The following is a 27,895-nucleotide window of genomic DNA, read 5'->3' as shown; positions in this document are numbered from 1 at the left end:
AAATTTTCTATTGATAGTTCACGTTTGCTTGTCACGACACGCATTTTGTAGTCATATTTTTTCAAAAACTCTAACATCGCTCAAACAGTATTTACAAGCAATCGAATAAAAAGTAGGTTTTTAAGACCACTTTTTTGAACTTTTTGCGACCATTCCATTGAAAAAATTTAAAAAAATATTTCTTGGCTTAATGATGTAGACATTAACTTCAGCTTTCATGTGCATAAGGCAAATATTTTTTTGGACGTGTAGTATATGAACTACAGCACTTTTCCTGAGGCATGTTTTTTTCGGATTTTTTTTCTTTCATGCTGAATAACGAGAAAAATAAACGCTTTAGCTATATATAATGTTCTTAACATATTTTACTGACATTACAAGATTTCTAGTTATGTAAGTTTCATTGTAATCGGTTAGATATAAAAAGAGTTATGACGATTTTAGCTTGGAGTGTCAAATTGTCACTCCTAGTGCTGATTAGGGTAATGAAATTTAATGGGGATGAGGGTTAAGTAAACAGCAGATCTCAAAGTTTTATGCATTTTTAATCATTTGATTTAAAAATTCAAGTGTCAACTATCCGATTTCCATTGGTCTCCCCTGAGATGATTTTTGAGGGTGAAAAAAACCGAAACTTTGAGCGCACAGGTTAGTTTTTTAAGCCAATCTACTAAATGTAGGGGAAAACTGTACAAGACGCACCAGCGGGGTAAGATGGCCCACGTCATTTTTTCTCAAATATACACTAACCTAAGGCTTCGAATGATGTTTTTCTTCATTTTAATTGTAGCAAACAAGCTTTTTCATCATTCAATAGATGAAAAGTTCACAAAATCTACTTTAGTTCTTAGAAACAGAGGAATTAATGGAATCAGCGTGAAACTTGTAATTTTTCATATGTAACATATAAGGTTTTATGGTAAAACAGCCTGCGCAATCTGACCAAACTACAACTTTCGGAAGACTATAAATATTTTGTTGTATTTTATTAACTTCGTACAAATTTTATCAAAAATCAATCATATGAAAATTGGGACAGAATGCCCACAAGACCACCAGGCTCAAATTTTGAATGCTGTTAACTTTTGAGAAAACCCGAATATCGAAACAAAATGCCATTCTTTTTATTTGCTGACTCCCAAATAACGATAACAATGCATAATTACAACAAATTTCGTCCTTGTTCGAGTTAAAACGGTGCACCAATATTCGATTCGAAAAAAATATCGGCCGCCATGTTTGCCGCGATATCACTATATCAGTCAAAAAAATTGAATTTCGTTGCCTACTTGAAAGCGTTTTATATATAAGGATATTCAAAAGTGTATTTTGAAAAGCGAAATTTTCGAAGAGTTTAGCAATACTAAATGATTTTTAGCCAAAGAATGGTAGTTTACAAAAATACGATGAACATGTAATTAAACATTTGGTGTTTCAATAATTACATTCCGTATAATCATTGTTCTATTTCTTACCACCCTTCCTGTTTGGTGCGTTCTGTCCACTAGTTTTGGCATTCTACCCCGTGGTTTGTTTTCTGGCTGTTTTATTTTTTTTTACAAAAATATAGTCAAAATCGAGTTTTTATCATATTTTTTCTTTTCGGTAATACGAAACTTTCATCCTTGAATCGTCGTCAACTTTCAATTTGGTTCTTAAATGATTGGTATCGCTATAAATAGCAATTATGCTTGGCTGGTGCGTTTTGTACAGGTTTACCCTATATGGTCGATTTTACAAATTCTATCATGACTTTTTTCGCATACAACCAGTGTACACACCAACCGGGAAACTGATTTTATCAGATAAGTAGTTATTTATAGAACTTCTACGTTTGTTCTTTAATAATTACCGATAAAAGTTTTTCAAATTATCGGCTGATTGGTTAAAATATTCAGTTTTACAAACTATCTATTATTCGATCAAAATAACCGAAAAATCGGAAAAAATTGAATTTGATTGAAATTTTTTTAAGTGGAACAAATTTCGTGTTAGCTTTACAAGTTCAACGAACCTTCACTAAAGGACGATTTTCACACCCTTCCGTGAAGTACCTTCCGAAACTTATATAACTTATAATATATAACTTAAATTTCACGAAAAACGAAAACCAATTTTTGTGGCATTTTTTTGAAACTTTCACAACACTTCTCGATAGAAATTTTACAACCTATGAGCAGAAATCGTTACCTCTTATCAGGACCGTAGGAAGAGCTGACTTATATTGGGGGGGGCAGTTGGGGGGGGGGGGGTGGGGGTTTGGTGTTTGGTGACCTATTTTTTTCTACGAAATTTTCGCTCAAAAATGCATGAATTAGAACTAGAAACTAGTTTTTCGTGTTAAATAGAAACTGTTGGAAAATACATCCTAAGGTCTTTCAGATGATGATGAGAATTTATATAAAGAATCCTTTAGCACCAAAAGGGGAAACTCTCTTTCATGGATGGTTGAAACCTAAATTTACCATAAAATCTGGTGAAGTTAGCTTAAGATTACCAGAAGTTCTGCCGCCCGTATCCGGGCCGGGCAAATCCATGCTATTTTATTTAAAACTTGGCAAAATTCGAACATTCATTTTCCAAATTTTTAAATCTTAATCCGGTCAATATTCGAAATAATTAGACAAAAATCCAAGAACTTTTCAACAAAAATCAAGGAAAAAAATTCGAATAATCTTTTATCGCAGATAAACACAACCATATTTTAAATCGTGTTTCAGTTTCTCAAAAAATCGTTTATATTTATTTTAATAAATCTAGCTTGTAAAATTTTATTTTTGAGCGATCAAATTGAAAGTTATAATGATACTATTTAATTTTTTTTATTTTGCGATAAAATGTGAAAAAATCCGGAGAAAAATAGATTTTTCAAACAAAATTTATGGGGCCGAACCTTTTCCTACTTTTTTATTTTAAAACATCCGGAAGAGTTTGGGTAAAACCGGGAAATCCGGCCAGCTTAGTTTTGTTTATATGATCGGAACTAACAAGAGGTTTTTTTTTTCAAAGAAAGCCTTCAATTTCGAAAGAAAATTTTAAAAATAAATCCAATTTTCAAAGGTAAAAGTAAAAGATTCAAATTTTGAAACACAAATCGGATTTATGCAAACTCAATTTAACTAAATATTTTAGTTTGAAATTTGTCTCTTGAAAATACTATAATATACTATATTAATAATGTTGAACAAAACGCCAAAACATATGGAATCCCCAAAAATTTCTTGAAGAGAAGATACATGTTTCTTTATCATCAATTAATTTTCATTTAAAATCAATTCCTGTGGAAGGATTTTTTTGCACAATGAACTATAATTCTACTAAATTATTGTCATTTTCAGTTGAATTGTGCAAATGAACTGACTTTGACTAAATTTTAAAATCGAAGTAACACTCAGAATTATCATCCTGCAATCTCATGCAAACGTTTTCTGAAATGTAGGCACATAAAAACGATTTCTGATTTTAAAAATATGAGCCAAGAATTTAATCAGTTTCGTAGCCCTTTAGCATGGATTAATAATATAAATTCGGATGTTTTGGGTTTCAATGATTATTTTTTATTTCATGCGTATGAGTCTCGAAAATCGTGAATCAAATTTTGTAGGAAATTTAAAACTAAAGATAAACGACGATTTTAAACACCGCTTTTTTTATGATGATTCGAACCGAAATCAAGAATCCTAAACTGGATACCTAATCCGAAATTTGAAAACACAAATACAATTTTAATTTTGATAGTAAGGAACCAGAATAAAATTTAGTATAAGGAAATGAACAACTATCCATAAGTTAAAAAAATTTGAAAATCTGTAGCTAAATTCTGAACCTGGGATTAGTTTTCAAGGTTTTGAAGTCAGTTTGCAGTCAAGATTGTTACTGTCGAATAACCTTACTCCATCATCAAAATTTCATTAAAAATTTATAATGTTGAGTGAAAAGAAGAATACTTCGCAAGCTTTTGATAAACCCTCATGAGAGGGGGGGGGGGGGGGAGGGGTGCCGTTCCTACGGTCATGCCTGTTATCTATGCTCATGTTGAATATAGTTTTGATATTCATCATATTACACAATTTTTTTTTCTTTTTTTTCGATTACAGTCGTTTTTTAACATTTTTATGTCATTCGCTATTTATATCAACGATGCAGTAGGCGGATAGTCATTGAAAAATTGATCCGGTTCAATTGTGATCGATGTTTACTCTTGGGCTCGAACTCACGGACATCGGCTCAGGAAGTAACTAACTGCCAACTGAGCTATATCACAAGCCCTACACATGTGAGTGCGTGAAAGACCTCTAAGGTTAAAGCGTCAATAAACTATATAAAAATAAGCCCTACACGAAAATACTTTATTGATTTATTATTTTTCTTACTTTAACGATTTTTGACTAAACATTTCGAGGAAGGGCGAAGTACGGCATGACCGTTTATCTACAAACTAGTTCAACAGGCGATGGGCACGCTCGCAATCTCGATATTCTCATGTGTTAAACAGAGAAAGCAATAGCCTTCACTCCAATTTCACTCAGATTAGCCGTCATTTTTTTGGGAATCTGTGTAAGAGTAAAGAGCTAGCTTTATTCTTTTTGCAGGCTTAAGCCCCTACGTTTAGCATGGCCGTATTAGGGGAGGGGGGTTCGGATGTTAAACACCGCCCCCCCCCCCCTGAGGGTCCTTCAAAAGCAAGCGAAGTATTCTACTCTACACTCAAAATTTTAAATTTTTAATCAAATTTTGATAATGAAGTAAGGTTATTCGATAGTAGCAATCTTGACTCAAAACTGACTTCAAAACCTCGAAAACTAATCCCAGGGTTCAGCTACAGATTTTCAAAATTTTCTTACTTTTGGATAGTAATTCATTTTTATAATGTTTATACTAAATTTTATTCAGGTTCCTCACAATTAAAATAGAAATTGTATTTGTGTTTTCTAATTTCGGATTACGTATCCAGTATTTTTATTTTTTTAAATTCATGCATTGTTTGAGCGAAAATGTCATAGAAAAAAAACAGGACACCAAAACCCCCCCATGAGTCAGCTCTTCCTAAGGCCCTGACGTTTAGTCCACTTATAATCACTAATAATCAAATCTCTTCCAAAGAATTTATTACGTTGAATTGGGAACAATGGGAAATGGGAATTTTATGTGAATTTAAGACACATATGCGCACTTTTTACCAAACTAACCGGAAACCATGCTTTAGTAAGCCTGCAAAATTTAACAATCCAGAAAGGTTATATAAATTCTGATGAAGAACAGTCTTTTTTTTAAACTAGTGTCGGATTAACTGGATTATATTCTTTATTTCTAGTAATAAAACAGTCAAATATTGTAGAAGGTATTGTTTTTTTACCATAAAATTTAGAATAAATATGCACAAAATGGTCACCCTTTTTTAAGAATGATAAGTGCTGGTATGCTTTTTTTGCCGACGGTTGCAAATTTTATCCATCCCCAACCTGCTCCATTTCACTGCTCGCATAACAAGCTGCTGCTTCTAAGTGAAATGTTTTCAAAGTTTGCCAAAGGATAGCTTACCCTTTTTTTTCGCTGTCCGTCCACTGTCAGCTGGAGCTGATAGCGTTACAATATGGGCAAACGTTTTAATTCCAAGCGCTGGAAGCGCCATTTTTTTCAATTTTAAATCTTATGGAGCTTGAAATCACGACATGGCTTCTGTTGTATCTGATTTAGAATTATCAATTCAAATTAAAAAAAAATGTTCACGTTATGAGTGTATTACGAAATAAATTAAAATAAAAAAAGCTGATAAACAGATATTTCCATATGGTGCAAGTGACCTTCAGAGAAAGCAGTCAAAGGATTCGGCCAATTTTCCACGGCTTCTGTCTCTAGCCAAAGTCAAAGATCAGCACAACTTGCAGACGTGCTGAGCAGACTACAAAATCGTAGCGCCAGTCGAACGATACCGGCAGACATCCATTTGCTCGGCGGCTCCTCCAAGGCAAACAAAGCCCCAACAAATTAAACGTTAGTAGAGAAGAACCATCGGATTCGGATAAGCAACGACCGACGCTCTGACTAGAGGAACCGTCTTTGATCCAATACGGATTAAATTTCATTTTCTTGCGAAGTTTGGGAAAAATTTCGCCGTTTATTGTAGCCTGGAGCCAACAAAAGTCCGGCATTTGACTCTTGACGGTAGGCCTCCTATCGTGAATATAGGCATTTATGTATGTATGCCTAGGAACATGTTTGTGTTTACCCAATTGACGATGATGTCGGTTGTTTTAGGCTAGGAAAGTCGTTTCGGCGACCTTGAAAGTTGATCCTGAGCGAGGCTTATTTAGGAGGTCTAACAAAGAGAGCCCCGTTCAATCTTCATCAGCTTCTAGATGTACAAGGGATTGCTCGATATTTCAATTTGGACCTTTAGCGTAATGACCGTCAATAAGGTAAATTGCCTGAACTATATCATTTTTTCTTGAAGTCAGTGACTACATAAATGATTGACAATAAAATATTTAAACATTATCTTAGAAAAGTAAGGAAGTAGTAGTTTATTCAACGCATAAAATAGATGATGAAGGTCCCCTACGTTTCTAAACAACGGTGCGCATACAACACTTAATAGTAAAGTTAAAAGCTGTAAACGATATAGTTTGACCGTATGCTGTATTACGGAACATAAAATTGTTATATGATTTTAATCGCCAACATAAAATTTGAATCGTTTGAGACCCAAACCACCTCTCCCCATGGCCAGATCGATCTGGCATGTGACCTTCTGCTTAGCTAATAATTAATTTTGTCTTGGAGCGAGTGAGATTTATTATGTTGAATTCTTCCTTTATTATGATAAGTACACCGGGGTTCTTTAAATTATTTAAAAATGTAAAAATTACTATTATGGTCAAGAAACCATAACTTCTTCAATTTTCAATAAATTTTAATAAATAACCCCTTGAAATCTTTGTTTTGAATTGATTTTTAAGACCAATAGAAAATCAGATTTTTTTGAATGTTACTTTCGAGTCTAAAACTTTCGCCAAAATAGAATTTTCTCTTAAAAATTGCGTTTTTTATATTTTTTTTTCTTTCATAATGTCACTAATATCAACAATATTGTCGATTATACGCAAAGTTGAGATGATCGATAGAAAATTTATTCACCTTTAATATGCAACAAAGAGATTTCGAATGAATGTTATGCAGTCAGGGATATTTGAATTTGAGTACAAGAACCTACATTTTTTATTCCTCCAAAATTTAATATTTGGAGCATAACTTAAAATCTGTTCTTTTGAGATTTTTCTAAATCTCATTTTCGGATTCGGCGTCCGATTATACATTGAAAGTGATCTTCAGTTTACTTAGTTCAAAAATGCTGTAAACAAGTGTTATTAACACTAAACGCACCGGAGGGGGTCAAATGACACTTTTTGAACTTCAAATGACCGTGAATACTGACTGTAATTGTTTTTTTTCGCAATTTTTTTCATTGCTATTTTTATTTTCAAAATGTATTTTTTCATTAAAATAACTTTCTTAAAGTTTGTTGATTCCGAAACCCGTATGTGGTATACCTATTTAAAACACCAGGGGTCAAATGTCACTTTTTCTGCTAAAACTCTCTTGTTTCTCGACCGAGGAGTTGGCCATGAGAAAAATAAGTGATCGTTCGTGTTTGTGACAGCTCCGCGAAAATTATCTTGTAGTTTTTTTAGATAGGAAGTGAAATTTTCAAGTTAGAAAAACGTCAAATCGGACTATGTGAACGTGGACAGAAAAAATCGAAAACGAGTTTTCAAGCAGATATCCGTTTTAATTCACCATGGCGTTACTACATTTCATTTCCGGTAATCGAAGTGCCACCAAATCGGCCAACAAAAGAGCCTCAAGAATTGGACGGGACTGGACTCGATGAATTTGACCTTGAAATGAATCCACTTTTCCTGCCTTGATGAGCCCGTTCTGATCTATTTGAGAATTTGTTTATTAGATAATCTTAAATCTTAAGTCAGCATATTTATTTATTGTTTAACATTCTTCAATCGATTTTCTCCTTATAATATTGACTAAGCATCACGAATTCTACTGATGTGTAAAGAGAGAGCATCAGTTTTGTTCATTGCGAATGTGATGTCAATCCCAGATACCATTCATTTGACCATGGGACATAATAGATGGCCTCGGTCAATCTCGGAGTAGCAATGACGTGGAATTAGTTCTACTGAACCACGCCTGCGATCATGGAATTTTAAATGCGTTTGTTTTTATAGCGATAAAAGATACATTAAAAGGTTGACGAAGCTTATAAGGAACTATTGATTTAGAATATTTTCCATGTTGCATTTCAAGTTCATTGATTTAAGGTGGATGTGAGTAGTCAATCAAGCTAAGCTAAGCTAAGCTGAAACTCTCTTGTTTCTCGACCGATTTCAGCAAGAATTTGTGTTGACTTTTCAAAACTTAGAAGCTACTTCACTGTTTTATCTTATATATATGGAGGCATAAATATGTGCGAACACGAATAACTCTTGCAGGGTTCATCTAATTTCCATGCATTTTTTTAATTTGTTCGTCTTCGCGCGGAGAAAAATACAACGGAGAATTTTTTTCGAAAATGTTTTTGTGGGATAATTAATTTATAGTTTTAATTCGTATTAAATAAAAGTCATGGTACTCCAATGTGGTACAAAGAAGGTGATGAACAAACACGCACACTATTACAGAACTCTTTATTCAAAAAGTAAAAAGGTAAACAAAAGCCTACGTCACTTGCCAGCATGTTTATGTATCCTAGGCGAGAATCTTAAACAGCAGTTGGCAATGATTTGTTCTCTAGTTTTCGCTGGTACAGCGATGATGGTTGTTTGTTTGAAAATGCAACTGACGCCACAAATTGTCTTAGTTACAATGTTTACTAAAAAAAACTTTTACTAACACTTAGCACGGGATTTCCATCGCCACCTGAGATATGTATACAGGTTGATGGCACCCAATTTCCATGATTTTTTTTATTCAAACACCCAGAGTAAGAAGGCGCCAAAAGGCTTGCTAATGCTCATCCATCTTTATATTAGAAGTTTTGGCGTCCATTTTCAATGCAACTGTACTCTTCATGTGGGACCAGTAAAAAGGATACATGGAGGTGATTGTAATTCTTTCTTATGGAGTGAAGAAAACGTTATTAGATCTAAATCAACTAAATATTTTTTTTTTGTTTCGATTATAGTCGTTTTACCATCTTTATGGCATTCGCGACTTTATCAACGTTGCAGTTGGCGGATCGTTATTGAAAAACTATCCGGTACAACTGTGAACGATGTTTACTCTTGGGCTCGAACTCGCGAACATCGGCTCAGGAGACAACAGACTTGCCAACTGAGCTATATCACAAGCCCCCAACAAAATAATGATGATCGTTTTGTGGAAGGGAAGCTAGAATGGGATATTTCGAAATCAAATGCCCGGATATTGTCAGAATTCTTTAAAAATAACCCGGATTGGCTCGGCCCGGATAACTTTAACGGTTATATTCAAGAATATAATTTTGCTCAAGGAAAAAAATATTCAACGATATGACTGTACAAATTTTCACATACTCCGAACAACTAATCGCATTTTACCAGGATTTATTCACTCTGAAAACGCATGATTTAATTTTCAAAAGTGATTTAAAGGAAGAAACAAAACAAATGCTATAATTCTATACGTTAATTGAGAGTTTTCAATGCCTGTTTGAAAATTTCATAACCCTATGATTTCAAGTTGCTGTGAATCAGAATTCTATGAATATTTATACTGTTTTAATATTCTATTCTAAAACATAAGCATTCATATATTGACAAATATAATTAAATGTAAATTGAAAAGATGATCAAGTTATTCAAAGAAGATAATCAATCAAAAGCATTTCAAGAAACAGGTAACTGAAAACAGAATGTGGAAATTTGTTAAAAAAAATACCATGAGATGCCCTTTTTGATAACACTGCAAATAGTAATGTAGTGTCTGCAAATTTGCTACACGGTGAAAAATACATTTAAAATGATTTTAGAGTTAAAGAACATTGATTCAAACTGCTTAAAATGGCAACACATTTCAACAAAACATTGTTTGGCGCTCTTTTTTTTGGGGTTAATCGAAAATTGACTAAACAGTGTAGGATCCTCTGTAAACGAAAAAAAATGTAGAACGGATTCGCAGTCAGCTTCCGCTGGAAATAAAAAAAAATTACCCATTTTAACAATCTGAAAAATGCTAAATGTGTCAAATTACGTCAACTTTTCAATATTCTTTTCAAAATTCATACAATTTTGACGGTTCATTGATTGAAAAGTACGTTTTTTACACCACTTATTTACATTTTTTGTGGCCATATGGTGTTAAAAAATCAAAAAAATATATCCTTATGTGCAACGTATAGCTTCGCACTTCAACTTTTTTGGACACTTAGTGATTTTTTTTGAGCATTCCTTAGCTACAGTTCTACAGTTCAGATCTACAGTGTTCTTTCGGATTTTTTTTTCTTAGACTTTTAATAACGAGAAACTGTTGTACCTGGATATTGTCTAAGGAAACATATTTGAGTTACATAACAAGGCTTCAAAACTATAAATTTTGTAAAAAATTGGTTGGGAAACAAGAGAAATTGATTTTAGTCAGTAGTGTCAAATTCACACTCCAGGCACTGTAATGGGTAAAAATTTCAAAGACGGATGAGGGTAAAAAGCCACTGTCGCTATCGATAGTAACAAATCCGAACTACTTTTTTTTTTCTCTGATTGAGTTTTGTTAAGGAAAGTGGGCCTAAAAGGCTCAACAAAGTTTGACGGGTCATTATCATATTTTTGTCAAGCATTGCACCGCCAATGTAATAACATCACCAGAACCGGTAAAAAATTTCCTTTCTTGTGCATATTGTTTTATTGCCTATTTTAAATATTGCGTTAACATACTCAAAATCCAGTGCTGAATGCAGCTGAATTTGGGTGTTGAAATAGTTTTAGAAAATGCAGATTGATAAACATTTCTTAAAACAGCTACCTTTAAATACTCGTCAAAAATTTTATGTTCCATGTTTGATAAATCACAAGATGCCATATGTCACACTTTCCAACTCACTTTTCAAAGATTTTCTACTGTGACTGGAACCACGTTTTCGGTTGATGCATTAAAAAGTGCGGTTTGTACACCACATTTTTACACTTTTTGTATCATGGCCACAAAAACAAAAAAACTTCAAAAAAATATTTCCATATGAGCAATATATAGCTTCTAGCTTTAGCTTCCTCAGCCACTAAGTGCATTTTTTTAGAGAACTTATTAACTGACATATAGCCTTTTCACCGAAGCATGAATAACTTTGAAATAATCTAGCGGTTTTGCATTGTGCAAAAAAAAAAATACAAGCAAAGTGTGTTACGTGTCTAAATTCTAATATATTTGATCAACTAGAAACGCCTATCAAAATACCAATAAAGTTTAGACCGAAAAAAGAGAAACAAGTGGCCGCCCATTTGGCTATCACACTGAAAACACCATCATGAATGGAAATTGAGCAAGCTGCTCCAAAACATCGCAATACTAAACGAGTTGAAAAAATAACTACGTCGATGTTTGCTTAACTATAGAACAAACGCTACCGCGACATCTACGTACATACTATAACGATCTGTATTTTTGTGATCACATCATTAATTAGGCCCGAAAACTAAAACAAATATACACGCATGGATTCAATGAACGCCGACAATGTTCATGTAGGATTTAGCAATGGAAATGCAAAGCGCGATGCCGTTTTAATCGAATCGATTGAGAGATAATTGGGAGGTTTTTTTTTGGAAAACGTGTTGGAACATTTTTCTAGCTTTACATTTGTCTGTTAAAAATTTAGTGACAATATTCTTTTATATTCCAGCCAACTTTTCATCAAACCCAATACTTTAAGCTTGTAATTTATTCATTTTTATGACAAAAAAGTGTTTGAAAATGGAGAGTTAAATCAACGATATTTAAAAAAACATCTGCTATATCGAAGATATGCCCTCTTTTGATTGTTTCGAATGCTGTTCAGAAGAATACATGTTCTATTCATACTATCCGAGAAGGTTCGATGGAGTTTTCATTCGTAACGCATGGTGATTTATTCTTAACGGTCATTTCCAATCAGAAGAACATGTTCTTTCACATAATTTTCACAAAAATGCCAGTGAATAAGTTTGAAAAGGGAAGATAATTGTTCCCAGATTAGATAACTAATTAATTCGCCCAGCAGAAAACGACTATCAACGCCCTTGGAACAACAAATGCCCAAATGTTCGCCGGAATCCGTTGGACAGGAAATTTAAAAAACGGCCTCCCTCCCTCGCTTTCGTTCGGAAGCAAACCTTGAACATAAAACAGCCCGAAAACCATTCTTGCAACGGTGAATGGTGTAAAATTAATTTGCCACCGAGTGAGTACCTCTACATTTTTCAAATTATCTCGCACCCTCATTCTGTAAATTTGGCCAACCAACATACGCTCGTTCTACCTGTGCACATTCGCTTGACCAACCTCAAATGTACGAAGACGATGAAAATTACGAACGAAAGGTGGAGGAAGGTGCAAACTAGAATCTGAATTATGGCCCTAATTTAAAACACACCAATTCTGCTGTACCGGACAAATGAAAGCTTGAAAAATTGAAGGGTCCCACCGAATTTAAACGGTTTACTTAATCTGGCGAGGTGTTACTTGTTTGTGGTTGCAGTGTCAATTTAAGACACTTCTGTTGTTCAACATAAAGTTTTAAGCTTGACACTTGATTTCTTAGCTGTTATATGTTTTTAATTGTGGATGTTTCTTAAGCAATTAAACTAAAAAGTTCTAAAAAACACAAATTACACGGTCATCTTTTTCTAATTTCTACTAATAATTAATAAGTCCTAGATATTCCTAATTTTTCATTTTCAGGGCTTAATGTACTGCAAGTCTTTCAAAAATAAATTGTATTTGACAAAATTTTGATGAAAGCAATTGTTTAACCAAGCAAATATGTGCAAATTTCAAAGAAATTTTAAAATAACCATTAAAAGTTAGCTAGAAATTTCCTTAAATATTATATTTATAGGCAACACTGTAGCAAATTTAAGAAAGCACTTTCATAAAGGTATATCTTCTATGTTCATTTTAATTTAAGGGGGGGGGGGGGGGGGGGGTAGGGTCTAACACTTTCAATAAATCGATTTTTTTATTTTTTTATTTTCTTATTGTAAAACATTTCAAGAATGTTGTGTCAAATTTTCAAGTCAATTGAAGCAAAACTGTAGAAATTATAGGCCTTTATCTCCTCCTATCTAATACTGCAAGAAAGCAAGAGCAGAAACTTCAAACGCGTTTTTCTCGAAAGTACATTTTTAAAGTCCGTGGACATCGTCATTTGAAAACTACTTATCCGATTCTTTTCAAATTTGGAACATATTTTCTACATATAAAATACCAGACCCCAACGTTTTTCTTTTTTATTTTTTTTTTTACTTTGGGGAGATTTTACAGATAAAAAATGGCGGATTTTTTTTTATGAAAAATCGTAGTTTTTACTTCAAAAAGCCACAAAAATTTCATAAAATTTTTTTTAAGTTAAATAAAAACGTTGGGGTCCAGAAAAACATCTATTAAAAATATTTCGCTCTGATTTTTTTACTTCAGATGATTCTGTGCTGAGATACAGTGTCCACCGCAAATCCTGTTTTCTAAAAGGCATCCTCGAAAGTACTCCGTCACCGGCTCATTTTTCAATATTTTTCTACGAAAAAATTCTTAAATGTTCTTTTAACAATGCTTTGTATAATGCAAAAAATTTGAATACATTTGTTTGAACGATAGCTCTAGAAAAAATCGTGAAAATGGTGTTTTTTTTACCCGTTAGACCTTACCCCCCCCCCTTAAGATAGAATGGTCTTTTGAGGTGAGTGAAGTAAATTAGAACTTATTTTTCAACAGTAAATTGTTTCTTTTAAAAAAAAACTAAAATTATTATCTAACTCGCTTTTTATGAATTCCATGAATGTGGACAGGCTCTTTATGGCAGTAAATCATTTTTAAAGATACAAAATTACAATGCCGATTGTTTGGTAACTCTCATTGCCTTCAAGTCAGTCTGTAGTAGAGTGTCCATTTCCCGGTCATTTAAGCTTTCCCGGGAATCGGAAGATCTGACGATCCTTTTCCCGGGAATTTCCGGGATCCCGGGAAAAATTGAAAATGAAGATTTCTACATGTAGATCTTAACCCTCTACTGCGTAGGAATGCTTATCAATGTGATATTTTTTAATTTAAGGTACTACCTCGTTTTGCAAAACAGTTCAAACTTTTTTAATGCCTCAAAAATTCAATAAGCAAACCAAAAACCCAAAAACAAAGTACTTTTACCGACAAACTGGTCTGATTCTAGCTGCAAAAATTTAAAATAATTGAGAAAGACTTCTTACTATCGATAGAAGTTATTTATCAGGACTTCGCGTTATTCATCAAATATCGTAAATTTTGAGGTAACTATCCATTTGTTTTACAATATGTAATTTCTTTGTTGATTTTGCTACTGTAAACTGTATCCCAAACGGAAGTTCTAAATGATGAGTATTGCAAAATAGAACATTCATAATCTTTCCGTAGCGTTTCATTATTGGAATTCATTGTCATTGTCGTTTTTCTCTTTACACGGAATTTTCATTTGGAAAAACATTTTTTCATCAAATTCAATGTATTAACCAGATTTATGAAAAAAAAAATTGAGATTAAGCCACCAAGGTAGAACCAATGATCAGGTAGGTAGGTGGTGTCGATCGATGCGCACTCTAGAATCGATATTGCGTACTGTTGGAAAAATTATCCAACAAACCAAATCAAGTGCCCAGTCAGTATGGTCAGTGGTAGAACTATCATTTTCCTTGCTCAATCTGATGTGCATTTTGGTCTTTTCGATTTCTAGCTGTTTATAGGTCTTCCACTGGAACTTTTCTGGATTTTTCTCGATTCTGCTCAAAAAATTTTGTCAATGATCTTCAGTATTGAACGCTATCTCAAAAACCACTTGACAGATTGTCACCAAATTTTATTCACGTGCTCATTACGTTACTAGGTAGCTTCACTGAAAAACTCATCATGTCCATGCATTCAAAAGTTATTCACAAAACAAAGTGTAGTATTTTTTTTCGAATACACCCCGTTTATGAAAATCGGTTCAGTAGTTTTGATTTTCTATCTAAAACAATAGGATAGAATGGGATACTTGATCCCTTTTTCTTATTTTCATCATATCTTTTTGGAAAAATTTAGCAACTTGTCGTCTTTAGCATTTTCTGACAGCGTGTAATTTCAAGTTTATATGCTCCAAAAGTTGGAACAATAAATACATGAACTCGTAGATAAACTAGAAGCATTTTCGTAGCAGTAAAAAAAATTGCGATATGTTTAAAGTTAAAGGAGACTTGATCCTGCATGAAGTATCAAGTCTACCTTGATACATAAAAAATATCGCAATTTTTTTACTTCAACGAAAATGCTTCTAGTTCATCTACGAGTTCATGTATCGTTCCAACTTTTGGATCATATAAATTTGAAATTTATGTTTTGATCCTTCATTCCGGAGGCCCTAGTCCTTGGAAAAAATCAAACAAAATTTGAAAATAGAATGTCAATTGACTATTTTGGTCTTGTTTTTTTTTTCATTTCACAAATTATAAATGTCAGAAAAAGAAAATTTTAAAACTATGTCTCAACCATAGTTTCATTGCATACTTCAAGGCGCTTTTTTCTGAATTTAAGAGAAAATCAACTTTCTTAGCCCTTTTTGCCAGACAGTTATTGCATAAATATCAATTATTGGATAAATAATCGTTATCTTGTAATCAGCAATGATCACGATCTATTTAGAAGAAAAAAATACCATTTTGAACTCTAGGGATCAATTGAACCCATAATAAACATTTTAGTAAACTTTATCCAAAAAATGTTGAGAGTTTACCATGGTTTAGAAAAAATGGTAGTATGAAGTTAATATTACACTCTAACGATTTATGTATTGAAAAATATTTTTGTTTTAATATTTTCATGTCAGGAACATTTTAAAGTGATAAAAAAGGGGGCTTGTAATATAATCGCAATAAAAAAAAAGTGATAAAATGCCGCATTTTGTGAAATTTTTCAAACAAAGTTCAATAACTCAAAAAATTATTTGGTTAAAATTTGTAGAGCCTATTGCATAGTTGTTTTGCTCTATTTAGCATATTTTTCTAGAACATTTAATCCTTGTAAGTGATTCCAGTTTCGAGATATAGCTAAGGAAACAAGTATCCCCAGGGATCAAGTATTGTCATTCTCCCCTAATCCGGGTCTGTATGACCCTAATCGGCTAACTGAATTATTTTTGGTTTCGTGACCCTGGTAACCTTATTCAAAAATAAAAAAAAGAGAAATTGTAGAATTTAGTATTTTAGGAAAAGTTAGAAAATTACATGTATCTAGCTTTAACCGATCTTGAGATATCGCATCGAGAAGGTACAGTTTGGGCCTTAACTGCATGGGAAGGTAAAATATAAAAAAAAATTATTACATCTCTAAATTTTTCATTCAGAAGAAATTGAACAAACAAAACTAAGTTCGAAAACAATAATATAGTGATAGAACATATGATTTTTGAATATTTATCTTTCCAAGAAACTTTATGCGCGCGCATCAATGAAAAAATTAAAAAAAAAATTCAATAAAGAAATTTGTAAGCTGGATTTCTGTTTTCAATTACATACAGCATCTTTTCATTTACTCTTTTGAGAATTACCATAACTATAACCAAGGGTATAAAAGTTAATACCTATTTTTCTTAAAAGGTTAATTGACCTAAATATGCTAATTATGATCTGATGTTTATTCGTTCATTCGAAAACAAACTTGTTGAATTACCGCCACCATGCTTAGCCGTTACACCACGCTTGCACAATATCTTTTCTCGGAACTTTTTGGTCTGCAGCTTGTTGCAGATTTATGTCGCCTATCAAAGATCACGTTTCATCAACCAAAACTGTTATCAGTTGAGCACCACGCCCAATGTGTCTGGTGATTTAAAAAGCGGCGCTGTTCGATGGAGCTGTCATATGCAAATTTGCATTGTCGGTAAATAGTTGTTACCTATTATTAGAACGATTCAATTAGAACAGATCAGCAAAAGTAGAAATATGAAATTCCATATTCCACTGCTTTGTTTGATTGGCGTAAGTTATCTAGGAAAAAAAGGAAACGTCAAACAGTAGAATCAAATCCAATTTTTTTTCAGGTCATCGTAGCAGCTCCGGAATATTCGTTCAATGAGACATCTATCCGAGGACCGCGGAACGACTTCCGGCAAACGATTAGCGATGCGCTGGAGGGAATGCACAAGGGTTTGCTGTTTCTTGTGTCCAACTATGAAATTCTGGAAGCATCGGTAACGAATAACTTGGCAGCATTTCCGGACATCCGGGCCACTCTGGATGATTTCACGCTGAACATCAATGGAATTGTCGACACGTTCATGGAGATATCGGCTCGGTTGTTGGATAACGAAACCGTGAAGAGCATGATTCACGGGAAACAGATCGACCAATTAAACAGTAATCAGATTGGTGATGATGAGGTTATCCAGATTGAAATTTAGAATGCTCCAAGCACATAATAGGGAACATTCCTCAGATTAATTTGAAAAAACCAAAGAGTAATGGAAATCCATCCGAATTAATCAATAAAGGAAATTTTGTTTGTAACACGAAATGCAAGTCTCTAGGGATTACACAAGAACAATTAGCACAATTTATTTTTAATTGAGCATAAAAAGGCAAAAATCCAAAAATAGCTGAATAATAGTTACGTCAAAAGCCCTCTGTCCCAAACACGTGTTTGCTCAAGTAGGCGCTTCAATAGCATTGTAACACTTGTATACCCCTCTTAAGTCCCACTAGTCACTTTTCTTTTTCTGTTGTTCATTTCCTAGTGCCAACTTCTAGTATTCGTTCTAAGCCGGCGGGATTTGAACTTGACATTGCTGTCAGTATTAAGGAAACGGCAGCACAACGAAATCCAAGCACAGGAAAACAAAGGGCTTTCTAGTGGCAAATTTCGTTCTTTCAACAATCGGAACGAACAGTTGAAAATGAAAACCATTTCCTCCTCCTCCTGCTGCTCCTTGCTTGGTTTTTTGTTGGCTTAAGAAACATGCTAATACCTTCGGTTGGCCACAGTTTATAGCCGAGTTGTGCCAAAATGTTCCATAGTTATACATATAGCCCAATCCTATCGACAGCTCAAGGGTAACAAATTTGAGACAAAAAATTGCGCATTCTGTAATGAGATTCCCCAAATTAGAATTGAACTTGTTTGCTAAGTTTGTTTGCTGCCTACATCGAAAATTTGAATAAAATGACATCTCAAGAAAAAAAAAACCCGTCACAAATCTTCAAGTGTCCAAATTTGGGAACTTTTAGGTTCTCAGATCGTGCTCGGGAAGGCGGGCGCTTCGCAATGAAGGATCAGGTTTCACCCAAGTGCACCATAGTGAGTGCCATTGGGGACAGAATGGTGTTATACAAGCTATATGCATTGAAATGCTTCTTCGTTCTCGGTTTTCTTTGAAGAACTCTAATCGGATTTTAGCACTGTTTAGCTCGCTGAGGTTTTGTTGCGAAATGTGCTCATTGATGTACGAAATGAATATTGAAAGGCGATTGCGAACAAAGAATGGGAACAGTGAGTCTGCTAATTTTTTTTTCATAGCTTTTTAACAATTTACTTGTGGAAATAAATTCCAGAAAAATTCGATATGAATTGAAAAAAAATTGTAAAAACAAATTTTAATGAAAAAATTCCAAAATACAGTATACAGATACTAAATATCAATCAACAGTACATCCCAATTAAATGTTCACAATAATTGATTTTTTAAATATTGATAAATCGTGCTGGAAAATCTCGTATTGGTACCATCAGCAATTTGTATCACTTCGATAGCTTTGGCAGAGTTGAAGCCAGGTAATTTTTCGACAAGATCGTATTATCGCTTCAAGGCCCAAGATCTTGTTAATTTTTTTTTACAAGTCCTAAAATCTGTTGATTCGCAAAACATGGCAGAATTTCATAAAATTAAAATAAAAAAATGAAAATCACACGATTCCGTACATATATAGTAGACTAGTTCGCTTTTCGGCTTTTTTCGCAGATCAAAATCGGACTCATATGCGTGGTTCCTCATGCATTTTGAAGTAAATAATTCTGCCAAATTTGAGATCTATTGAACTTATCTATGTCCTGCGCTTTGAGTTTTTGTGAAAAAAGTCCGTTTTTTTTACATTTTCTTATAACATATTCCTAACTCGCTTGAAATTTCTATCGATATGATCAGGCTGTCCTCTCAAATCGCCTTTTCAATTTCAAGCTGTTTCTTAACTCGCTTGAAATTTCTAACTATATGTTAAGCTGTCCTCTCATCTCGTTTTTTAAATTTCAAGCTGTCCTCTCATCTCACTTGAATTATTTTCGATATGTTCAGGCTGTCCTCTAAACTCACTTTTTATTCAATTTCAGCTGTCTACTCAACTCGTTTAAAATTTCTATCGATATGTTCAGGCAGTCCTCTCAACTCACCTTTTCAATTTCAAGCGGTTCTCTCAACTCGCTTGAAATTTTTATCGATATGTTCAGACTCTCCTTACAATTCGCCATTCAATTTCAAGCTGTCCTCTCAACTTGCTTGAAATCGTGAACATGGTTAAGCTGTTCCTACGACTCGCTCAGCATTTCAAATTTATTCTTTTTTTTTTAATGAAACTTGAATTAAGCTGAATATATTTTTTCCCATCAATTCCAGTTTCGGCATTATTTTTAACTTGCTCATTTGCTTTTTTCATCAATTTATGCAACTTACAAATCACTATTTACTAATTCTACGACAGTTTTTCGTACTGGGAAATCAATCAAGTGCTTGTTTTTTAAGCAAAATGATGAAAATTATCTCAGCGTGAAGAGTTGATTTTTTTTAAATTTTTGGGTTCAAATTTTTTTAAAAATTGTTCCGCAATCTTACTGGAGGCCTTAAAAACGTCAAATTCATCACTTCGGATATATGTACCTGTCACAAATAGCTACAACCCGATAAGAAATACACCCTACTATTCACCATACTTAGTCGTGTCGCGAAGAGTGCGTCGGCCGATTTTCGTTCATACTAATCGGCCTATTGTTGCAACGTCGCTTATGGGAGTTTTTGCTGGGCATCAGCCGAATAATAAGCCGATTTCATAGGCCTATCAAATAGGGTGATAATTGTGTAGAAACCGATCAAATCGCCTGATTAGTGTGTGTATGGATGGAATCGAGACTTGGTCATCCGACACGAGCGTGTACGCGGGCTAGTGAGACAGTGAGCGAGTGTGAGCGGGAAAGCGAGTCAAGCGGGACATTGCGTAGTTTCCCCGGCTGGGGCAGCCAAGTGGACCGATGGCGTCACTGCGGCAGGCTTGGCCAGTCTGCCCATTTGGCGACCGTGACAGGTAATTTCTCGTGAACTAGATTAAGCGAATCAGGAAAAATAAATAAAAGCGATCAACGATTCACGTTGAACAAATTTTCAGCACAGTTGCTTAAAAACAGACACTTTCTGAATTACCCATTGCGAAATAACTGCGGAAAAATGGGTAGTTCGTAGATTAATTAAAAAAGTTACACAGTCGGATGATTTTCGGAAGCTATTGCGTGCAAAATGAAAACATAGTGCATTATGTGATAGAAAACTAGTGTTTTTGCAAATAAGCAAAAAGTGTTTTATGAAATAGGACCGAAATAAGAATGATAATGAAATAGTAAGCGAGTCGTAGGGATAGCATGGTTATGTTCACAATTTCAAGCGGGTTGAGAGGACAGCTTGAAATTGGAAGGCAAGTTGAGAGGACAGCCTGAACTTATTGATAAAAAAAGCTTGAAATACATTTGAAAATAACACCAATAAGCGATTTGAGAGGACAGCTTGGTGATCAAGCGGGTTGAGAGGACAGCTTGAAATAAATTTAAAAATACACTAAAAAGCGAGTTGAGAGGACAGCTTGGTGATCAAGCGGGTTGAGAGGACAGCTTGAAATAAATTAAAAAATACACCAAAAAGCGAATTGAGAGGACAGCTTTGCGGTCAAGCGAGTGGAGAGGACAGCTTGAAATAAATTGAAAACACCAAGAAGTGAGTTGAGAGGACAGCTTGGTGATCAAGCGGATAGAGAGGACAGCTTCAAATAAATAAAAAAACACCAATGAAAGGGTTGAAAGCACAGCTTGAAAGAAGTAAAAAAAAATCATCTTAGAACGATTTGTTAGGAAAATTTGAAGAAAAAAACTCGTGAAATTATTTAAGAGGACATCTAGGAGAGGATGGAAACTCAAGGGAATTGTATTCATTTTGAAACAAGGCAAAAAAAAAAACCTGTTGAAAAGAGTTGAGGAGACAGCTTGTGATGAATGTGGCTCAATTAGCCTATAAAGAGTAGGTTTTCTAAAAACAATCTTGCTCATCTTTCTTGTGCTTGAAGGTTATTTATGGTTCTTCATGGTATCGAAAAACTTTTTTTTTGTAATAATTTTTTTACATTTTGATAGGACAGGAGGGGGATGTGTGTATGGATGGAACCGAGACTTGGTCATCCGACACGAGCGTGTACGCGATCCAGTGAGCCAGTGAGCGAGTGTGAGCGGGAAAGCGAACCAAGCGGGACAATGCGTAGTTTCCCCGGCTGGGGCAGTCGAGTGGACCGACGGCGTCGCTGCGGCAGGCTTGGCCAGTCTGCACAATTAATAGGGCGATAAAGTTGATGAGATATTCCTACCACACCCTACCCAGTCGTACTAAATAGCCGGATTGATTGACAGCAAAAATCGATTTTTCTTCGTACCACCCAACTCAATCCGACTAAATACCAGAATTGATTGGCTTCAAAAATCGATTGTTTTTCCTACCTCGAAACTCAATCGTACTAAATAGCCGAATTGATTGACCACAAAAATCGATTGTTTTCCTACCCGACCTACCCAACCCTACTCAGTACTAAATAGTCGGATTGATTGGCCGCAAAATAGAACCACCCGACCAAAAAGGTTTGTTAGTCACATGATTTAGTCAAACAAACCTGGGAAGCCATATTCAATAGCAGTATGGACTGGACTGGAGCGAGTCCAGTAGAGATTTTTCTTATGAGAATGCCGAATTCTCCATCTAGAAATTGGCCCACGGTGAGGGCGACGAAATTCATAAACGATGCCTCCATCGAAGTCAGGAACACCTACTATTACGGCTTCAGGCCTATCCGGCAAACGTCCGGGAACTTGATCAGGTTGCCAGTCGTCATGACGGAACCGATAGAAACGCGCTCTCCACTCCAACGAACCGCTGATGAGCACCGACGAGGCCTTCCGTGCTATCGTGGGCCAAGCTTTTCCATCGATGAACTCCATCACACAACAGATGTCAAAAACTAATTCAGTTATGACCATTTCATACTAAAAAGGCTTAAAGTATGCCAATTAAATAGAGTCCTACGAAAACCTACTAAATTGACCGATCCTCCCCGATAACGTAGATCAACATATTATTGTGCTACTTAATCATACGTAATTGTGTTAGCCTACTCATCAGCCGATTTAGTATGGCACCTATTTCATATTCAAGCGTAGCCCGATTAATCGGCAAACTAAATAGGGTCATTGATTTAGTAGGGTTTAGACTAAAACGGCACCCAACTAAATATGTGAACGGCAAAATTTTTCATCTGTCAAATTTCCTATTGGGAACCCCCCTTTTTTAAACCCCCTTTCTGCCAACCACCACCTGCCAGCAACCACCACCACAAACCGCCTCCACCAAACGACACCAAATCGTCACAAATCACCACAACCGCTCTGTTATGTCGTAGGGAAAAAAGAAAAAAAAATACTGAATTCAAACATTGTAAACTATGATAACAAAAAATGAATAAATAGTGAGAAAGTTCTATGCCTACGGGAGAATGATTCTAGAGAGGAAACCAACACGCGTGGCTTTTCCCTACTCTTGAAAATAAATCTTCTAAGTTCAGAATCCAGAGCACTGAATTGAATGCAAATGCTTTACGCTGTATTTGAAATTCTGTACTCTCTAATAATTTATTTTGGTCTGATCAAAGCAAAAATTAATACCATTGCCCAAGCGCAAATTAGAGATTCAATTAGATTGATCAACTTGATTGTCCAAGTCATTGTTAACCAGTAGTGGCATATGGTGAAGTTGAGCTCCATAAAACATGTATGGCTCATATTAAAAGTATAGTTAGAATCATCACTTAGAAACGTAAAAGTATAAATGAACGTGGAAAGAGACGTGATGTACATGCATGATAATAAAATATTCACGGCCTCGAGGCGCATACTGTGAAGTAATAAACGAGAAAGCGAAATGGGTATAACCTTCAGAAGCCCGAAAGGCGAGCATGACAAATTTGGACGGAAAAATATTCCAAAAAGGGCTAAGTGATTAAAATAGTGGAATAGTGACATCACTTTGTTTCAATTTATTCCACAATCGACAATGTGCTACTTGAACTAACGGAAAAATGAATCTCAATGTTTTAGTTAGGACATTTTGAAACTCGTCAGTCGAAGTGATGTAGCCCCAAAAGGTGGCTCCCCGGTGTCTGGTCCCATAAGCTCATTCTACGTAGGGGTACTATCCTCGTGATAATAAAATAACAACGCGGTTGCCATTAGCGAAATATTGTGGAAATATTCTAAAAATGCGTTTTTTAACATTTTGTAATACAATAACTATTTAGAGCTGAAGAATTTTTTTAAAAAATATATTCATCCTATAAAAAATTTGATAAAAAATGAAAAATTCAATATTGTAGTCAATTTTGGCAACAACGTCCCACAAAATTGGCAAAAGAAAAGTCGAAGGGCTGAGACGATGGACAGACAGAACCATCGAAACGACCTTGGCGTCCCAGCCAGCAGCGATGGAGCTGGCCCCATGTTGATGAGTCATTCTTTAGCTCAGCCTTCACATTATTCAGCAAAAACCGGGGGGCCTTTTCTGGCAGAGACTCAACTTTTTCCTGTCTTTCTTCCGAGAGGGACATGACCTTCACTGTGCTACTATATTCATTCATACGCATTTGGTTAACAGGGGAAAAAATACGGCGAAACTTTACGCAGCGATTCGTGATTGCCGGAGATGTCGCATTTGGATCGAAGTTTTGACACACGCGAAAAGGTTGACATTTTAGTAGTTTATTCAGAAATCGCCATTTTGAGATAATCGACTGGAACCTATCTGAAAGATATAAAAAGCAAAGTTCAAATTTTGTCAGTATTTAAAAAAATATGATGTTTTTGCGATTTTATTCTCGCGCTAGACTTTAAGCAAAAAAATTTCGTAAATCTCAAATTTCACCTTACGATTTCGCTCATTTCTTTCGCCAATAGATGTGTACACCTCTTGAATTTGAAAATTAACTATCCTACAATTCAAAATGGTCTTATATGGAACTTAGAGAACTTTCATTTTTTTTTTTCAAAAAAATCTTATTTAAAAAAATAATAGAAAAAACTTATAAAATAGTTTCAACAGTTTGAACATCAAGACTTAAAAACATTGATTCTACATTAGACTGGCCCAAATTTGTATGAGATGATTTTTACAACATTTTTTTAACGTGTCACCCCTTGGATTGGTGTATTTATGTGAAAAAATGACTTTCTGAAAGTTTCAGATCATTTGGCAGTAGCCCGAGCTGGCGCAAAGGACTTGAAAATTGTATGGGGATTTGCGGCAAAATGTATGAAAAATCGACATACTTTCACATTTTGTGTTCTAAAATATGTGTCTGGAAGTAGGCGACGCCTTTTGCGGGCCGCACGCGTTTATTTTTCGCTGACAGTGAAAACTTTCTTTAAAATAAATTTTAAAAGTGATTTTCAAATTAAATTGAGGGAAAAAGTTGCCGATAGTTAGCTAAGTGGAATCCCAATAGTAGTAGTAGTAACTAGTAGTACTTACAGGACGTTTTGAGGAGTTTTTTGTGAATTGAGGTGGAACAGAGGATTTCATTTTTAATTTGATTAAAATGTTGTTTTCCGGTAGCATGAAGACGAAATGGTTTCTATGCATTCTCAATTTGGGGGAGTCGAAATATTTTCGTACGAGTTTTGAATAGTTGGAAAAACAGGTGTTTTTGGTTGCAATAGTGATTTGGCTACCAAGCTGTGTCGCTTTTTAGTGTTTTTATTATGAAATATTGCCGGAAGTTGCCTTCCGAATTTTTTTTTGTGATGTCGTGTGTGGGTTATGAATTAGAAACAAGAAGAGATATGATGAAATCGGAGAAGAAAGCATGGTTGCTGTGATGTGTTTCGGGTTGGATTCCGTTTTAATAGAATGGTTAAGTTTCATCAATCGGACAACTACATAGACGGCACACGAATGTTCACATTTATGCTGATACTACCAAATGATTGCCGGAAGTAAGTAGAACCATTTACATTAGGTCACCTTGTAAGATTGAATTATGTGTTTTTAATGTGGTTTAGATAAGAGTGTTGTTCAAGAATTTTTAAGCCATTTCATTAGCGATCCAATAATAATTTTTCAAAGTTTTCTAGAGCTTCGTAGAACACTTGCCTTTTTGTGTGACTATCCATCTTTCTTGCTATTTTTTGAGCCAAACTACTTCTGCTTTATTTTATACTCACAACACTTTTCATCATTATGTGAAACGTGGGTGAGTGTTCAGGGGGTGTTAAAGTAATCTAGTTGTATTGGCTTAGAATGATTTGAGAAGCGGAAGTGTTTGAGTGAAGATGAATGAGATACCTAAGGGGAGCGATTTCTTCCGATTCTCAATTTTAATGTATCTCATACTGAAGATGAAAAAATTTAATTTTGACTGTATATTGTGTATACATAAATTTTTTATTGACATTTTCACAGGTTTTTTTTTAACACCGCTTTTATTATACTGCCGAACAACGTGACACTTGATTAATTAAACAGTGTATAATGGTTCAAGAAATTTCTTTTATTATTGTATTGTTAAATTTGGGATTCTCTGTAGAAAAACCTCATTTCCATCCCCTGAAGGAAGAATCGCAAGGCCCAACACCAAGGAGCATAGAAATATCTTAGCATCTATGCTCCCAACGAATAAATATCAAATGAATATGGGAACGTATGGTACTGTTGTCCACGTTTCTTCCTCCCCTGGTTCCAGTCGTCTCTGCGTCCAATACTGCACAGTGGGCCCGGCCTTGTAAAGATGTATAGTAAATGTATTTTTACTATTCACCGGGATGCTGACAAGATCTGGCTGTGTATGTATCATAAGCATAAGCATAAGCATAAGCATTGTGTTCTAAAATATGTGTACAGTATGCTAGAAATCTCAGAGTTTTAGGAATTGTAGTTCAAACAATGACAAACAAGTTTGTAGAGGATTGTCACGCGATACGAGTTGACTGTGATGAGTTATCCGCAATTGAATGTGCGATTTTTTTTTCGCATGCCTTTAATAGACTTATAGGTTATGTTCGGCTTTCGGTCTTTCGGTCAAGTTTTACAACACTTTTTATGTGTTCTTCATCCAACGTTTCGAATTAATGGCCTGGGCGGCGGCGCCTAACCCGTATTCCGAATTTGGAATACGGATACGGATACGGAATACGGATTAGGCGCCGCCGCCCAGGCCAAATTATAGTTTCGGATACCCAGAAACCGACGATTGATGAACGCTTTAGGAGCGCATCTGTTTCGGACTATAGCACGAATGTTCGATTCCTTGAAAAAGAATAAATATTAATTCGAAACGTTGGATGAAGAACACATAAAAAGTGTTGTAAATCTTGACCGAAAGACCGAAAGCCGAACATAACCTATAAATTATTCCCGGTCGAAAAATAAATAAGTAGAAAGATGGCTAACTTTTACACCCAGATTTAATAGACTTAAGATATGCAATTTAGTTGTTTAAAATTCTAATCCTGACGCCAAGGGTAGACATATCTACGCAATATTGATACCAGGCAACGTAATAGCAGACATTTCTTATCACGTATACAAATGCGTTATAAAAAATGTCTGCTATTACGTTGCCTGATTTCAATATTACGTAGATATGTCTACCCTTGGCGTCAGGATTAGAATTTTAAACAACTCAATTGCATATCTTAAGTCTCTTCATAATGTTAGGAGACATTACACATTTCCGGACGGGTACCAAAAACACATATCACCAGGCCCGTGCGAAGGACTCATCCTTCTGGGTTGGTTTCAAAATCTAAATCCAGCTTGAAATATGTAAGAAAAATTCCAAAATTGCAGAACAATTAAGCAAATTGATTTCTTAAACCATTTTTTCAAGGAATTTTAACAGCTTTTTACCTCGATTTTTTAAAGAAAAAACTACTGTTTTTGGCTGCAGTCGTTTTTACTTAGAAAATCCGAGTCTGATAGCCGTTAAAAACCTTAAAAATCAATCCAAATCAAATTCATAAATAGAACCAGCATTAAACATGCTACTTCGAATCATTTTTCGAACTTTTCATAGATCAGGGATGAGAAAAGCGCGGCCCTCGAGAGGTGCGGCCGACGATGCTTTTTTCAAATTCCATTCTTTTTTCGACTTTTTTCTCGATAGATTGTAAATTCTAATTAAATTCTTGTCCATCCAAAACCTAAAAAATATTATACGTCTGTAACTTGATCAAACATTTGACTCACAATTATTCCAATTATTAATTTTTTCTAGCGATTTGAGCATTTATTGTATTTTCTTAAGAAAAAATATTAATGTTTTTTTTTTGTTCAGATTACATTTTTTTCCTTTTATTCAATTAGCACTTTAAAATT

At 34.7% G+C, this 27,895-nt stretch overlaps 2 protein-coding genes across 3 annotated transcripts in view; one reads left to right on the top strand and one right to left on the bottom strand.

The window, feature by feature from the left end:
* Positions 1-27,895, bottom strand: part of LOC129748583 (uncharacterized) — a 443,445-nt gene that overhangs the window by 168,998 nt on the left and 246,552 nt on the right. The window lies entirely within an intron of this gene.
* Positions 17,118-17,660, top strand: LOC129748594 (uncharacterized). The gene is made up of 2 exons (XM_055743253.1): positions 17,118-17,222; positions 17,285-17,660. Exons 1-2 carry the CDS (start codon positions 17,187-17,189, stop codon positions 17,642-17,644), a joined length of 396 nt encoding a protein of 131 aa, XP_055599228.1. The 5' UTR covers positions 17,118-17,186; the 3' UTR covers positions 17,645-17,660.

This window comes from Uranotaenia lowii, chromosome 2 (assembly GCF_029784155.1).
Source record: "Uranotaenia lowii strain MFRU-FL chromosome 2, ASM2978415v1, whole genome shotgun sequence".
NCBI lineage: Eukaryota > Metazoa > Arthropoda > Insecta > Diptera > Culicidae > Uranotaenia > Uranotaenia lowii.
Note: the sequence above shows the minus strand (reverse complement) of the source record. Positions and strands in the feature narration are given on the sequence as shown.

Coding starts and splice junctions, on each gene's coding strand:
- LOC129748594 (XM_055743253.1), top strand. CDS start 17,187: ATGAAATTCCATATTCCACTGCTTTGTTTGATTGGC. Junction 17,223..17,284: donor CACTGCTTTGTTTGATTGGC/GTAAGTTATCTA, acceptor ATTTTTTTTCAG/GTCATCGTAGCAGCTCCGGA.